At 39.9% G+C, this 16,292-nt stretch overlaps 1 protein-coding gene across 4 annotated transcripts in view; it reads right to left on the bottom strand.

The window, feature by feature from the left end:
• Positions 1-781: 781 nt before the first annotated feature.
• Positions 782-16,292, bottom strand: part of PCSK5 (proprotein convertase subtilisin/kexin type 5) — a 522,373-nt gene continuing 506,862 nt past the window's right edge. For all 4 annotated transcript variants that reach the window (XM_086415560.1, XM_086415561.1, XM_086415562.1 and 1 more), the window contains 3 exons: positions 12,838-12,938; positions 9,072-9,258; positions 782-3,790 (listed from right to left, as the gene is read on the bottom strand). In XM_086415560.1, coding sequence (XP_086271686.1) covers positions 3,390-3,790; positions 9,072-9,258; positions 12,838-12,938 — 689 coding nt within the window. In that variant the 3' untranslated portion in view covers positions 782-3,389. The remainder of the gene's footprint in view (positions 3,791-9,071; positions 9,259-12,837; positions 12,939-16,292) is intronic.

Genomic DNA, 16,292 nt, shown 5'->3' with positions numbered 1-16,292 from the left:
TTTGATTTTTAAGAAGGTTTATCATTGATATGACTAACTCAGTCATTAGAAGTAGAAAGATAAAAGGGAGGGGAAAGAAGCACTTTCATTGCTTTGTACTCTTACTTGGTAAAGCATAATACTAATCACATAAAAAGTCAGTTCAGTTCAGTCGCTCAGTCGTGTCCGACTCTTTGCGACCCCATGAACCGCAGCACGCCAGGCCTCCCTGTCCATCTCCAACTCCCGGAGTCCACCCAAACCCATGTCCATTGAGTTGGTGATGCTATCCAGCCATCTCATCCTCTGTCGTCCCCTTCTCCTCCTGCCGTCAATCTTTCCCAGCATCAGGGTCTTTTCAAATGAGTCAGCTCTTCGCATCAGGTGGCCAAAGTATTGGAGTTTCAGCTTCAACATCAGTCCTTCCAATGTACATCCAGGACTGATCTCCTCAGAGGTAATTCATTAATCAGCTAGCTGCTATAGCATTATCTGGTTTTGATTCATTTTAAATTTTAAAATTACTTTCCATGAACTAGAACTTTCCAAGCTCTTGCCCAGTTTCTTGGTGTATTTCCAGTCTATGAGGATTCTCAGTATTTCCAAGTTATTAGCAAACAGAAGACCAAAAGGTGACTTTGTTTTACAACTACATATTTATGTCTTTAGATAGTTGTTAGTGGAATATTCAGAAGAAGTCTGAGAATAATATGGCCTAACTGTGAACAAAGAAGGAAAGATGTCAAAGTACCCATGTACAGTTTGAGCCTTATTTTTCGGATCACATGGAGTAATGACACAATTTTTCTTAGTTTTCAAGGTCATCTTGACCTCATTTAATGCTTAATTGTGTATCCTAAAGACAGAATTTTCTTGGGAAACGATTTCCAAGCTACACAAAGAAATGTCAGACTCAGTTTATCAGAGTTTTGAATTATCAGGAAGACGCACAACACAATATAAACAAAATCACTTATTTCCATAGGCTACACTCCAATTACACAACAAGAGATGAAGAATTCTTCCATTGATAAAATGGCTGGTGTGTGCATGCTCAGTCACTCAGTCGTGTCTGACTCTTTGCAACCCCACTGACTGTAGTCCACCAGGTTCCTCTGTCCATGAGATTTCCTGGGCAAGAATCCTGGAGTGGATTGCCATTTCATTCTCCATGATGAGATGGCTATCTTATATGTATTTCTATTTGTTTTTAAGATTTGCAAAAGGATCCATAAAGGGTTCAAATAGGTTTTCAGGGGGTGATTTTAAATGATCAAAATTTTTTGGAGCATATCGTATGTGTCTGTGATATACATGGTCTCTTAGGAATTTCTGTCAACAAATTACAGTCTCTTGACCAAATCTGGCCCATTACCTGTTTCTGTATTGCCTTGAGGCAAGAATGGTTTTTCACATTTTTAAGTGATTGAGGAAAAAAATCAAAAGAAGAATACTATTTTATGATATGTGAAAATTATCTTAAACCCAAATTTCAGTGCCCATAAATACAGTTTTCTTGGTGCACAGCCCACCCATTTGTTGTGGGTTGGCTGCACGCATGCCACAATGGCAGAGCTGATAGTTGCACAAAGATCCTAGAGTATTTAGGATCTGGCTCTTTTCAGAGAAAGTTTGCCAATCTTTGTTTTAAGAGCTTTCCCTTAAAGAAACACAGAGGCCTTCAGTAAACCGAAGACTTCTTTACAAAGATTTCCTGTGTCAGTGATATGTTTTTTTAAAAAAAGAAAATGTACACATTCAGCAAAGATAATAGCATTGCCATATCATAAAGTAAGATAGGCCTTTATTAGATTTAGGAGGCTTCTTTTTCTACTTCGTGTCAGTGTAGCATAGTTTTTAGGAACACACACTTTAGAGTCATCCTTTTTTTCTTAAATCTTGATAAGCTTTCTGTGACCTTGGGCTATTTAACTTTTCATAAGCTTTGGCTTTCCTATTTAAAAAAAGAGTAATAATGGTACCAACCTCAAGAAGTTACAGTGATATTAAACGGGGTGAGTTTTTAAAAGGAATTATCTAGCTCAGTACCTAGCGCATAGTGTGAAATACATTTTGTGTGTGTGTGTGATTGTCCTCATTATCTGAAAATATCTCTTTCTGGTGGTTCACTCCCAAGACTGCCTATCACTTCTGTTTTGACAAGGAAATCCATAAAACCCTGCTTACTTAATTTCACTTAGTAGGAGCTCTTCCCTCTATTGCCTGCAGAAAAACTGTCCTGTGTGCACAAATCCAAGAGTGTACTGGACAGGAGGATGGAAAAAGGGATGCCTAGGATGTCTAGAAACAGAAATCATAGACATGAAGAGTGTTGGAAGGCTGATCCGCAGCTGGATTAAGCTGGTGAGCAGGATGTTGGAAATTTCCATGTTAGACTCCATCCTAACTTTTTCTGTGAAGAGCCCACAGTTCTGTGATGGGCTGTTCATAAAAGCTCTTTAATTTAGTAACTAAAGCCTTTTTTTAAAAAGAGTATTTCAAGTTTTTGTCATTTTATCCCATTTTATGTTAGGTTAACATTACCAATTTTCTTTCATTACTTGATGTTTTAGCTGATGTTTCTAACCAGAAACACCCTTAGAAAAATCATGAGAGTGTAAGACTGACATTCTCAGAAACAGTGATGTCTTTCCTCCTGGGCTTGCTGCCACCAATCTCCTGCCTGAGCTTGCTCTAGAATCATCATGACTATGGACTACTGCAGAGGAACCAGGGCATGGAGGACACATGCTTCTTGGCAATGAAGCAACCTCTCATGTCTTTCCTCCTGTCTATAAATAGATCCTGATCAGCCTCAGCAGAGGTGGCCTCTATTACTCAGGGGTGAGCTGGAATAATTGGTATAAATGGCATGAGGAGGAGAACTTTCTTTAGTGGTCCCTTAAGGAACAAATCTCTGCCCAAGAGAACTAAAAGGGGAGGAAAATCCCCTAAGACAAACAGTTCTTTTGTCTCCTCATCCCCCCAAATCAATTACAGAAATATCAGAAATCGAAAAGGTAGCAAATATCTCTACAATGCAGCTGAGAAACAGAATTTCTATAGGTCTATTTCTTTTTTTTTAATCACATGAAACAGTTTGCACAAAAATTTCACTTTTTTTTTTTTTTAAACTTCCTATGTTTTGTGTCTTGAGATATTGTTTTGAGAACAATTACTCTGAATTTTATCCTTGTCCCTCAGTCATGGTTGAATAATTATGGTTAATTGAGTTTAACTATCCAAAAGAAGAACAAAATATTTCAGCATCCTCATATACTCTAGCTGGACTCTTGGTTAAGAAGACAAGCACCCTCACGTCAGCCTGGTATGTTGGGATAAAATCCAACTTTGTAATGCTCACATGCATGCCCATGAGTGCAATGTGGTGGGGTGGGCATGGCCTCTGTTTACTGGTAGGAGTAGCTCTCATCATCGTATTCCAGGTCATCTTCATTGTCATCATCCAACAGCCCATATTTAAATTTCCGGTAGACAGTGCCATCTTGGCCCATGTAGACAATGTCATCATCATCATCCTCATCATAGTCCCGGTCTCTGTACTCAATCACTTGATCCTCTTCAAAGCTCTCACGATGGCTGCTCTTATAGGAGGAGTAAGACACGCTAGGTTCAGCCAGCTTTGCATAGCCAGCTTTTCCTGTTGACTTGGCTCTGCTCCGAGATTTCCTCCAGACAATCACAGCTGCCCCAAGCAGAAGCACCAGCATAATGGAGGAAGTGATCAACAGGGCTGTCTTGGAACGCTCACCTGCAGGCTCCACCGTACTTGCTCGAAGGATACACTCATCTGTTGGAAGATGATCCCAAAGGAAGAGGACAGAGGGGAAGGGTGGAAGAGAAGAAATGGAATGGAGAAAATTAGTTTCTGAAGTAAAGGGTTTCACCTTTATCTTTTGAATCTAAAATAGTAGAACCACTGTCTTTGATTTCCTTAGAGAGCATATCCCTCTACAGAATTGCTGTGTGGGCTCCAGGAGAGTTTCAGCCTATCCCAGATGATACCAACAAACTCTTTTAGGGTGAAAGTCAGTCTGAGGACCAAAGGGAGTCCCCCGTCATACCCATACCTCATGGATCAGTTATCAAGTGTCCAACGTTACCAAATCGATTCTTCTGTTTCCTTCTTGAGAGAAATATTCCATTTTGGACCAGGTTTCAGTTATTGTTAAATGCTCTATTTCTGTTTCAACTTTAGCTTTTTCTAAGACTGAGTCTTTTCCCCAGCTTTAAATCAGGTTTACATTTAAACCTGATTCAACAGGATTGTCCCATCATTCAAAGACAGGAACAGATTCTTTATAAAACCATTGACTTATTGCTGTGTGGGGCCATAGAAATCACAGGTCATTCTGTTACTTGATAATTGAGGAAACTGAGACCCACAGAGAGAAAGTGAATTATCACATCATTAGAGCTTAGAAGTTGTTTGTGGAGTGATCAGAATTCAAACCCAGGAATCCTTACTTCAGGCTACTGTCTGGAGACAGTAGGGCAAAACACCGGCAATGTGTTTTTTTGTTGTTGTTGTTTTACTTTCTGACATCCTGTGGACCTTATCTGGCAGGAAGAAAACTACCATCTTTAAATTTTTTTTTTCCCTCATCTTTAAATTCTGACTGCCAAATTGAGAGATAGATTTCTTCTATCATAACTAAGATTTCCGAAGCTGAGAGCTCTGCCTCTATCTCGTTTATCATTCTTGGTTTTGATGACTTAATTGAGAACATGGAGCAACCAAAACAGTTTCATAACTCAGTGATGAACTTATTTTCACTCATTTATTCAAGTGGTATGATTTACCTAATATTTTTTTCTATTCTTTAACCCACCAAATGGGAGTGTGAGAGTATGAAAGAACTAGAGAGAAAAACTAGCAGGCTTTACTGGATGTACAAGTTGAAATACAACAGTTCATTTTCCATAAATATTTTTTGAACCAACTAGTTCTGCCCTCAGGATGTTTTATGAGATTCTAGGTACATTATGTACACTAGCTTAATGAATACAATATTGTGGCAGTTATTTTAGGGTCAATTACTTTTGCTTAATATATATTAGCCAATTAGGTGTGACTCATCACCACTCTGTGCTTCTTTCCTTCTCTTTTTGTTAGTGATAAGCAAGTTTTTAAATTTTATTTTATCCTAACTTTCATCCTTGTGGGATTTTGCCCATCAAACAGAATTTCATCTCCTACAGTAATGATACTATCATGACCACTTTTGTCATTAATATACTAGAACAGAATTTTTCCCCTGGAGGAAATATTAAAGCATTAGAGGGAAGGATAAGCAATAAGCAATAAGGACTGCAATCTGTGTGTGGTGTGTGCATGCTAAGTCGTGTTTCGCTTTGTGACCTTATGGATCATAGCCTGCCAGGCTCCTGTGTCCATGGCATTCTCCAGGCAAGAATCCTGGAGTGGGTTACCATGCCCTCCTCCAGGGGATCTTCTGGCCTAGGGATTGAGCCCATGTCTCTTGTGTCTCCTGCATTGGCAAGCAGATTCTTTACCACTGGAGCCACCTGGGAAGCCCTCTGTATGTGGTACTTTGTGATAAATGCTGTCTGAGACAGGAGACTCAATAAAAGACCTTGTGAGGTTCTTTCAATTAATAGGGCATCATATGCAATCCTGTCTTACTATCCTCCAGTCTTAGGTCTGGAGAGTTGGGTCAGCCTCTGTGATATGGGTTCTTCTTTGAAGGAGCAGAGTGTCTCAGTAAAGAATGAGCAGGTAATCAAGAGTATTTAGTCTTTTGAGTATTTAATCTTCAAGAGCTACAGAAAGCCCATGAAAGCTGAATAAGTAGTTCTTAGTTGTAAAAGGCTTGCTGAAACTCTATATCCAACACGCACACACTTCTGGTTTCATTTAAAGCCATCAATGTAATGAGGGTTGTTATTCTTAGCTGACACAGCATGAATATTAGGCAATCAGACCCTGAAGGTGGATGCGTGTGAATAGCTGGGGAAACCAGCTGCTCTGGGAGGCAGGATTGCTGAAAGGAGGAAATAATTAGTTTTTGGAAAGAGGATATTTAGAAGTAAGTGAAAAGGTTGATAAAAAATAAAACAGAAAAGGCTAGTAGTGTTTTGGGGTCTGGGATTTACTTTTTAAATAAATGGACAGGCTCCCATAAATATGATGTCTCTTTTTTTTGGTCAAGCCATGATGTAGCTGAACCCCAAAGAAATGATATGCTTTTGCACTATAGAATGTTTTTAGAATTTATTTTTTTCTTTTTAGAAGAATGGAACTGGAGGAATCAACCTGCCTGACTTCAGGCTATACTGTAAAGCTACAGTCATCAAGACAGTATGGTACTGGCACAAAGACAGAAATATAGATCAATGGAACAAAATAGAAAACCCAGAGATAAATCCATGTACCTATGGACACCTTATCTTTGACAAAGGAGGCTAGAATATACAATGGAGAAAAGACAATCTCTTTAACAAGTGGTGCTGGGAAAACTGGTCAACCACTTGTAAAAGAATGAAACTAGAACACTTTCTAACACCATACACAAAAATAAACCTAAAATGGATTAAAGATCTAAACGTAACACCAGAAACTATAAAACTCCTAGAGGAAAACATAGGCAAAACACTCTCCGACATACATCACAGCAGGATCCTCTATGACCTACCTCCCAGAGTAATGGAAATAAAAGCAAAAATAAACAAATGGGACCTAATTAAACTTAAAACCTTTTGCACAACGAATGAAAGTATAAGCAAAGTGAAAAGACAGCCTTCAGAATGGGAGAAAATAATAGCAAACGAAGTAACTGACAAAGAATTAATCTCAAAAATATACAAGCAACTCCTGCAGCTTAATTCCAGAAAAATAAATGACCCAATCAAACAATGGGCCAAAGAACTAAACAGACATTTTGTCAAAGATGACATACAGATGGATAACAAACATATGAAAAGATGCTCAACATCACTCATTATCAGAGAAATGCAAATCAAAACTACAATGAGGTATCATCTCACGCCGGTCAGAATGGCTGCTATCCAAAAGTCTACAAACAATAAATGCTGGAGAGGGTGTGGAGGAAAGGGGACCATCTTACACTGTTGGAAATGCAAACTAGTACAGCCACTATGGAGAACAGTGTAGAGATTCCTTAAAAAACTGGAAATAGAACTGCCATACGACCCAGCAATCCCACTGCTGGGCATATACACCAAGGAAACCAGAATTGAAAGAGACGCATGTACCCTAATGTTCATCGCAGCACTGTTTACAATAGCCAGGACATGGAAGCAACCTAGATATCCATTGGCAGACAAATGGATAAGAAAGCTGTGGTACATATACACAATGGAATATTACTCAGCCATTAAAAAGAATAAATTTGAATCAGTTCTAATGAGGTGGATGAAACTGGAGCCTATTATACAAAGTGAAGTAAGCCAGAAGGAAAAACACCAACAGAGTACACTAACGCATATATATGGAATTTAGAAAGATGGTAATGATAACCCTATATGCGAGACAGCAAAAGAGACACAGATGTATAGAACAGTCTTTTGGACTCTGTAGGAGAAGGCAAGGGTGGGATGATCTGAGAGAATAGCATTGCAACATGTATATTATCATATGTGAAACAGATTGCCAGTCCAGGTTTGATGCATGAGACAGGGTGCTCAGGGTTGGTACACTGGGATGACCCAGAGGGATGGGATGGGGAGGGAGGTTGGGGGGTGGTTCAGGATGGGGAACACATGTAAACCCATGGCTGATTCATGTCAATGTATGGCAAAAACCACTGCAATATTGTAAAGTAATTAGCCTCCAATTAAAATAAATAAATAAGAATTTATATTTTTCTTTTTAGATGATATCACTCCATTTGGGGCCTTTCTAACCTTGTAGCCAATGATAACCAAGTATCTGTACAAGTGGGGTTGGGGTGGGGAGACAGTTGGGGGGTTGGAATTGGTAAATTGGGTTTTGTAAGAAAGCCTTCAATAAAAATTCGTTTATAAAATGTCTTAAGTCTCTAATGGGAGCCCTGGATTTGAACTGACTTCCACAGAATGATTTTTCAACAGAATCAAGATAATATTGGCATCAGTTTCTGTGATAGATGATTCTTTTCCTTTTTTCCTAAGAAAGGAAAAACCAAAAAAAAAAAAAAAGGAATAAAGTTTATAAATTTATAAAGATGAAACTTTAGACCAGCTTGAGTTTGAATCTGGGAGGCAGCACAGGAGTGGAGAGAATGCTGGCTTTGAGTCCAAATGATCCATATTCTAATTTCACATGAGCCTCTTAACATTGGTATGGAGTCCTCTGCCCACGGAATTCTCCAGGCAAGAATACTGGAGTGGGCTGCCATTCCCTCCTTCAGGGGGATCTTCTCAACCCAGGGATCAAACCGAGATCTCCTTCATTGCAGACATATTCTTTACCATCGGAGCCACCAGGGAAACACTTGGGCACACTAATCAAACCCTTTGAACCCAAGTCTTCTCATCAGTAAAATGGGATTGATAATATCTACTTAAATAGTGGACAGAAAGTTCCAAATATACTAGACATATAGTAAGCGTTCAATAAAAAGGTAGCTTTATCTTATAATAAACCATACTAGCAAAATATGAAAGACTATATATTATATATATGTATCTTCCCCCCATGGCTCAGTGGTAAAGAATCTGCCTGCAATGCAGGAGACATAGGTTCAATCCCTGGGTCAGAATGATCTCCTGGAGGAAGGCATGGTAACCTGTTCTAGTATTCTTGCCTGGAAAATCCCATGGACAGAGGAGTCTGGTGGGCTACAGTCCACGCAAAGAGTTGGACACGACTGAAGCAACTGAGGATGCAGACACGCATATATACAACTGAATCACTTTGCTGTACACCAGAAACTAACATTATAAATCAACTATACTTCAATTAAAAAATACACTTAAAAAGTCATTAGGAAAAAAGGTAGCTCTATTGATCCCCTGAAACGTCCCATCCCTCTCTCCCTCATGCTCCTGTGAGCATCCTGAAGACATGTCCTTCCTCTGGTTCTGCAAAACTCTTCCCCTCCCCTTACCTTCGGTGTCATGGCAGTCACAGCACTCCTGGGCATCGGTGGGATCGGAGGCACTGCAGCAACGCAGGCAGCGGCTGTCGTCCATGTGCAGCACCAGGTTGGCAGGACACACGGTACAGTTCCTGGTGCCAGGTCCCTTGCATTCTATGCAGCTCTCGTGGCACTTTTCACAGTTAAATTTCTCCCCCTGTTAAGAACAATCAGATTCATTTTAAGTGTGGAGAAATTAACAAGGCACAGAGAGTTCCCAGATGGGGGTTCCCTCTTCTCTGGATAAAGGAAGGAAGCAGGTTGGGGATAGCAGAAAGGTGATTTGTTCTGGGTCCATTTTAACTCCTCTGGGTGAAAACAGAACCAGCTGTCTGCACTCGGTGGAGCCAATGTTGACCTTCTCCTCTGAGATCTGCTGGTAATAATAGTGAGAGAACAAGCTTCTAGAATAGCTCAGGTCCCTGACCGCCATGTGCTGTACCTGGTCAGGGACAAGTTTTGTTTGGCCCGTACTCAATTGGATTTCATGGTTTAAAAAAATTTGAACTCATTGCCTACATTTCAAAATTGGGATATTTCACACATAAGTCAGTTCTGAGTTTCTCTTTCAAAACTATCAGACTTATCAACACTGGATTCATCACTCCCATATCACAGATGGAGTTGAGTGGCAGTGGCCCCTTTTTATGCTCTCCTATTGGATACAATCCTCACAATGTGCTCCGATGTCACCAACACATAGATGAAATGTCATATTCTGCCTATGGTCAAGTTTGCAGGTTTTTTTTTTTTTTGACCCAGTACTCTTCACTCATTTACATGATCTGCCCTGCATCTGTGGCTATTAAGATTCTTGTGTGCCTCTGCCCTCAGTTCAGTTCAGCCACTCAGTCGTGTCTGACTCTTTGTGACCCCATGAACCGCAGAATGCCAGGCCTCCCTGTCCATCACCAACTCCTGGAGTCCACCCAAACCCATGTCCATTGAGTCGGTGATGCCATCCCACCATCTCATCCTCTGTCGTCCCCTTCTCCTCTTGCCTTCAGTCTTTCCCAGCATCAGAGTGTTTTCCAGTGAGTCACATCGGGTGGCCAAAGTATGGGAGTTTCAGCTTCAACATCAGTCCTTCCAATGAACACCCAGGACTCATCTCCTTTAGGATGGACTGGTTGGATCTTCTTGCAGTCCAAGGGACTTGCAAGAGTCTTCTCCAACACCACAGTTCAAAAGCGTCAATTCTTCTGCATTCAGCTTTCTTTATAGTCCAACTCTCACATGCATACATGACCACTGGAAAAACCATAGCCTTGACTAGACAGACCTTTGTTGGCAAAGTAATGTCTCTGCTTTTTAATATGCTGTCTAGGCTGGTCATAACTTTCCTTCCAAGGAGTAAGCGTCTTTTCATTTCATGGTTGCAATCACTATCTGCAGTGATTTTGGAGCTGGGAAAAATAAAGTCTGACACTGTTTCCACTGTTTCCCCATCTATTTCCCATGAAATGATGGGACCAGATGCCATGATCTTCGTTTTCTGAATGTTGAGCTTTAAGCCAACTTTTTCACTCTCCTCTTTCACTTTCATCAAGAGGCTCTTTAGTTCTTCTTCACTTTCTGCCATAAGGGTGGTGTCATCTGCATATCTGAGGTTATTGATATTTCTCCTGGCAATCTTGATTCCAGCTTGTGCTTGATCCAGCCCAGCGTTTCTCATGATGTACTCTGCATATAAATTAAATAAGCAGGGTGACAACATACAGCCTTGATGTACTCCTTTTCTTATTTGGAACCACTCTGTTGTTCCATGTCCAGTTCTAACTGTTGCTTCCTGACCTGCATATAGGTTTCTCAAGAGGCAGATCAGATGGTCTGGTATTGCCATCTCTTTCAGAATTTTCCATAGTTTATTGTGATCCAGACAGTCAAAGGCTTTGGCATAGTCAATAAAGCAGAAATAGTTGTTTTTCTGGAACTCTCTTGCTTTTTCGATGATCCAGTGGATGTTGGCAATTTGATCTCTGGTTCCTCTGACTTTTCTAAAACCAGCTTGAACATCTGGAAGTTCACGGCTCATGTATTGCTGAAGCCTGGCTTGGAGAATTTTAAGCATTACTTAGCTAGTGTGTGAGATGAGTGCAATTGTGCAGTAGTTTGAGCATTCTTTGGCATTGCCTTTCTTTGGGATTGGAATGAAAACTGACCTTTTCCAGTCCTGTGGCCACTGCTGAGTTTTCCAAATTTGCTGGCATATTGAGTGCAGCACTTTCACAGCATCATCTTTTAGGATTTGAAATAGCTCAACTGGAATTCCATCACCTCCGCTAGCTTTGTTTGTAGTGATGTTTCCTAAGGCCTACTTGATTTCACACTTCAGGATGTCAGGCTCTAGGTGAGTGATCACACCATCGTGATTATCTGGGTCATGAAGATCTTTTTTGTACAGTTCTTCTCTGTATTCTTGCCACCTCTTCTTAATATCGTCTGCTTCTGTTAGGTCCCTACCATTTCTGTCCTTTATTGAGCCCATCTTTGCATAAAATGTTCCCTTGGTATCTCTAATTTTCTTGAAGAGATCCCTAGTCTTTCCCATTCTATTGTTTTCTTTGCATTGATTGCTGAGGAAGGCTTATCTCTCCTTGCTATTCTTTGAAACTCTGCATTCAAATGGGTATATCTTTCCTTTTCTCCTTTGCTTTTCGCTTCCCTTTTTTTTTCACAGCCTCTACCCTAGGATAATATAAATTGTGACTGTTTAGCTAACACAGTGAAATATCAGTGGAAAGATTCTTGAGAGATTAGATAAAGTGATTTCCCTCCCAATAGGCTGCTTCGTTTCACTGGTGCTGAAAATGTGGACGAGGGAACATAACTTCTTATTTCACTTCTGCACTTTGGAATGCAGAAAAAGAAGGAATGGAAATTGCCACTGTTTGGCAAGTTCCAGGTGTTGATAAGATGCTTTCTCAGCTGAGATTTCATCAAATCCTGGATTAGGAGTCAGAACCCCTGGGTTTAATCCCAACTTTGTTTTTTAGTAGTTGTATAATCTTTATCAGTGTACTATATTTAACCTCTGAGATTCTCAGTTTTTCCAAAGTGTACTCAGGACTCTTATCTCAATTTAAAGACAGTGGCATATGTGAATATGCTGGGTCATGTGAGTTTTACCATTTACTTAATTTCTAAAGTTTGGAAACACAATCATGAAGTTAGTGGACTCAGGTATACCTATGGCTGATTCATGTTGAGGTTGACAGAAAACAGCAAAATTCTGTAAAGCAATTATTCTTCAGTAAAAAAAAAAAAAAAGCCTCGGAATCCATGGTTCCTAGGCTAGCAAGTGAAACATCTCTCTCTCGATAGTCTGTGAAGGGAGGAGGTGAAGGACCAACATGGGTTGTGTAGTTCTAACATTCTTCAGATGTTTCAGGTTAGTCAGCAGAGGGGGAAAAGAGAAGACAATTCTTAGTTCTGGCATAATATTCCTGTGTAGACCTGAAACTTCTAGGGTTGTGAGCAATATATTGTCCTCATTAAATAACTTCCCATTATTTCTCTCAGGTCTTTTCAGCTCCTTTGATTGGAATTAAGGCTACAGATGGGTAGTACCATTATTCCACAATGCAATGGTAGAAGATTTACAAATATTAAACCTGAGCTATAGTGTGTGTAGCAATTTTATGATTTTTTTGGACTTTGCCCAAAATGACAAGCAGAAACTAGCTCACGTCCCTCTGCAGCAACGGTTGAAGGCATACCACACCCAGCTCTGTACCTCTCCCACTCTGTACTCCCCCACAAGACAGTCCGAGGTACAGAGTCCTCCCGCCAGGTGGTAACTCCACACACAGGATAAGCAGTTCAATGCTCCTTTTCCTGAAAAAAAAAAAAAAAAAAAAGATTCCAAGTTATGAGACTGACCTTAGATTTTACCCTCTGTCTTGGATCTGAAACAGGAGCAAGGAACATGTCAAATAACTTGAAGTAGAAAGGTGAATTGATTGAGGATATGGAAAAACAAATTCTATGAGATATCAAGTAAAGACCTAAAAATTATCCAGTTAGTCTAATCAACATAAACTCTCAGTTTGGAAAATTATGGGTTAGGAGATGACAGATATTTTATTACAGCAAAAGGAAAGATTTTCAGAGAATGACAAATCATGTAGAAATTTTGTAATAATTTTTTATCATTCTGCTTATTGTTTAACTAGTAGAGAGGATGAGAATGATTTGGAGGGCTCCAAAACTTTATGAGTAAATCACGAATGGGCAGTTCCTAATTAAGATACAACACCAGACTTGCAATTTAAAATGCTAGGGCTAAAAGAATTTAGCAGATCATTTTGTCCAGTAGTTCTTAATTTTGAACATTGTCATGATAGGTTCCTTTGAAATTCTCTAGAAAGCAGTCAACTCTCTTCTCATAAATTTGACATCCTATTTATTTAATTTTTAAATAAATGTAAACTAATGCCCAGACACATGAATTCATCACTCAAGGTTATATGGAGAATGGTTGAGCCAAGAGTTAGACCAGGTTTGTTGACGGACAGTGCAGTGCTCTTTGATCATACTACTTGCCTTCACACATGAACCAAGTAGAGGAAGTCTGCTGCCTGTGGAGGTAATACAGTTCTCTCCTAATTCAGAGACTGAAAGAATGACTAACCCAAGCATTTCTTTCTATGTAATTAGCAAGGGATAACTTCTGGAGAGAGTTTGGGAACAGGAGAGCTGAGCTTTAGTTCACTGTGTTAGAAAGAGAAGCAGGAGCAGGGAGATAGATGAGGCATGGAATGTGCCTGATACCATGAGCTGGAACGTGATCTATAGATCTTTCCATTAGAAAAATATTGTAAAGGGTGGTTAGTTGAACTTGAAGTAGAACCTTGAGTCCTCATCTTAAATTCACTATGGATTTCAATCTACTTTTCATATCTGATCTATGAACTATCATTTATAATGTTTTTATGAAAAAATGAATTCTGACTTCTGAACAACAGCTCAGATAATATATCTTTATTACCAAACTTCTTAGATTGGGGGCTGCCTATAATGATAGAAATTCAAAGCCATTCTATTTCTATATTCCCTCCAGCCTCACACAGAATTTCCTACATGTTCTGAACACAACTGTGGTCTCTGATGAAAGAATCAATCTTCTCCTACCTCTTTCCTTCCCCCTCGCCAGTTTTCTAAAATACATCTTCAGTGTTTTACTCCAATTTTAAAATACAAAACTGTGGGGTTTTTTCCTTTATGAAGAGAAATTAAAGGTAGGAGAAATTAACAGAGTGGGGGAAAGGGTGTAAAAGGTTAGATTACAAAATTTGGGTTGTAAGTTTGCTTACATTTACCCAGGAGGCCAGGAGAAATTTGGTTTGGATTCTGGGAAATTCCCAAAGGTACTACCTGTCACTTCTGGGTGACAAGCCAGGACTCCATTTTCATCGCCTACACTGATTTGTTACAAAATCTGCATACTTAGGGTACTCTGTGTCTTTTGCAAAAGGTAGTTTGTTAATTTCCAGAATGTTTTCTATTTTTTTTTTCAAGTTTAACACCTTTCATTTATCATTGCTTTGAAGGATCTGTAAGAAACTTGGGACCTATAAAGACAGCTTTGGTATTTCCCTAAAATTCAGAACAGCTCACCATCTGCTCTCCCTTGGACTGACCCCCATGGGATGAATTCAATAATGCAGAGCCACCCCAGGGTCTGTCTGTGGTGTCATTCCACACTGGAAGAGAGAGGCAGCTTGAGAGAGTTAGGAAGCTTTGGTTAACCAGCCTGGATTTTTATTTAAAACAATTTTGTGTGGAGGATAAATACAAAGTGAAATGCATGAAGGCAAGGAAAGAGCTAATTATAAAGAAACCTGGTGCATAAAAGATACATACTGGTCCTTAGTAGGTTGTCCTTCCCCAACGCCTTTAGTTCTTTTAAGTATTTTGTAACAGCCTAATATTATTGGGCAGTCAAATGTGAATGAAACACAATTTACTTGGTAAGTTACTTATTTAGGGTGGGAAATTTTCCCTGGACCCTTTATGCACCCTCATTTCTTAGTATGACAGCTAATACTTTAAGAAGGAAAGAATTCATCCTTTGTTTTTTCACCCAGTTTACAACCCAGGAGAAAACTTGTCCCCAAATTTTGTAATCTCTATATTGCAAAATCAGAAGGCAGCACAAAGATTCATTAACCAGCAAAGGATGTGTGTGGTAGGTGAAGAAAGGATGGCAGAAGAAATGAATATCAAAGATAGAAGGCATTGACCAGGAATACTCGGGGTTCATGTCAAATACAGGAGGGGAGGCACAAACACTCAGGGTGGCTTTACGATTCACCCAGCTGTGCCCTGTCATCCCTGGAATACAATCTTAGGGAGGTTGTGTTGATGAACTTTATCTTTAAGACTTTACTATTATTATTCATTTAGAGCAGTTTTAGGTTTACAACAAAATCTTTGACAGAGAGGTACAAGGATTTCCTGTATACCTCCTGCCTTCACACATGCATAGCCTTCCCCATTAACATAACTCACCAGAATTGAATTTTTTTTTTAAACAAAGATAAACCTTCTTTGACATATTATAATCACCCTAAGTCTGTAGTTTATGTTGGGGTTCCCTCTTTGTGTTGAATATTCTATGGGTTTGAACAAGGGTATAATTACATGTATCCATCATTTTAGTATCATACAGAATATTTTCACTACCCTAAAAATCCTCGCAAGGAGATCCAACCAGTCCATTCTAAAGGAGATCAGCCCTGGGTGTTCTTTGGAAGGAATGATGCTAAAGCTGAAACTCCAGTACTGTGGCCACCTCATGCAAAGAGTTGACTCATTGGAAAAGACTTTGATGCTGGGAGGGATTGGGGGCAGGAGGAGAAGGGGACGACAGAGGATGAGATGGCTGGATGGCATCACCGACTCGATGGACGTGAGTCTCGGTGAACTCTGGGAGTTGGTGATGGACAGGGAGGCCTGGTGTGTTGCGATTCATGGGGTCGCCAAGAGTCGGACATGGCTGAGCTTTGACTAAACTGAACTGAACTGAACTGAAAAATCCTCTGTGCTCTGCCTATTCATCTCTCCCTATCCCACACCCCCTGCCCCCGCCACCCCCTCGAAACCACACCATTTCCACAATGTCACATAGTTGAAGTCATACAGTAGGAAGCTTTTTCAGAGCTGCCTCTTCCACTTATAGGTATTTAA

This window comes from Bos grunniens, chromosome 8 (assembly GCF_055505025.1).
Source record: "Bos grunniens cultivar Pamir isolate PY7600 chromosome 8, Bosgru_T2T1.0, whole genome shotgun sequence".
Taxonomy (NCBI): Eukaryota; Metazoa; Chordata; class Mammalia; order Artiodactyla; family Bovidae; genus Bos; species Bos grunniens.
The sequence above is the reverse complement of the archived record's forward strand: the minus strand, read 5'-3'. Positions and strand labels throughout refer to the sequence as shown.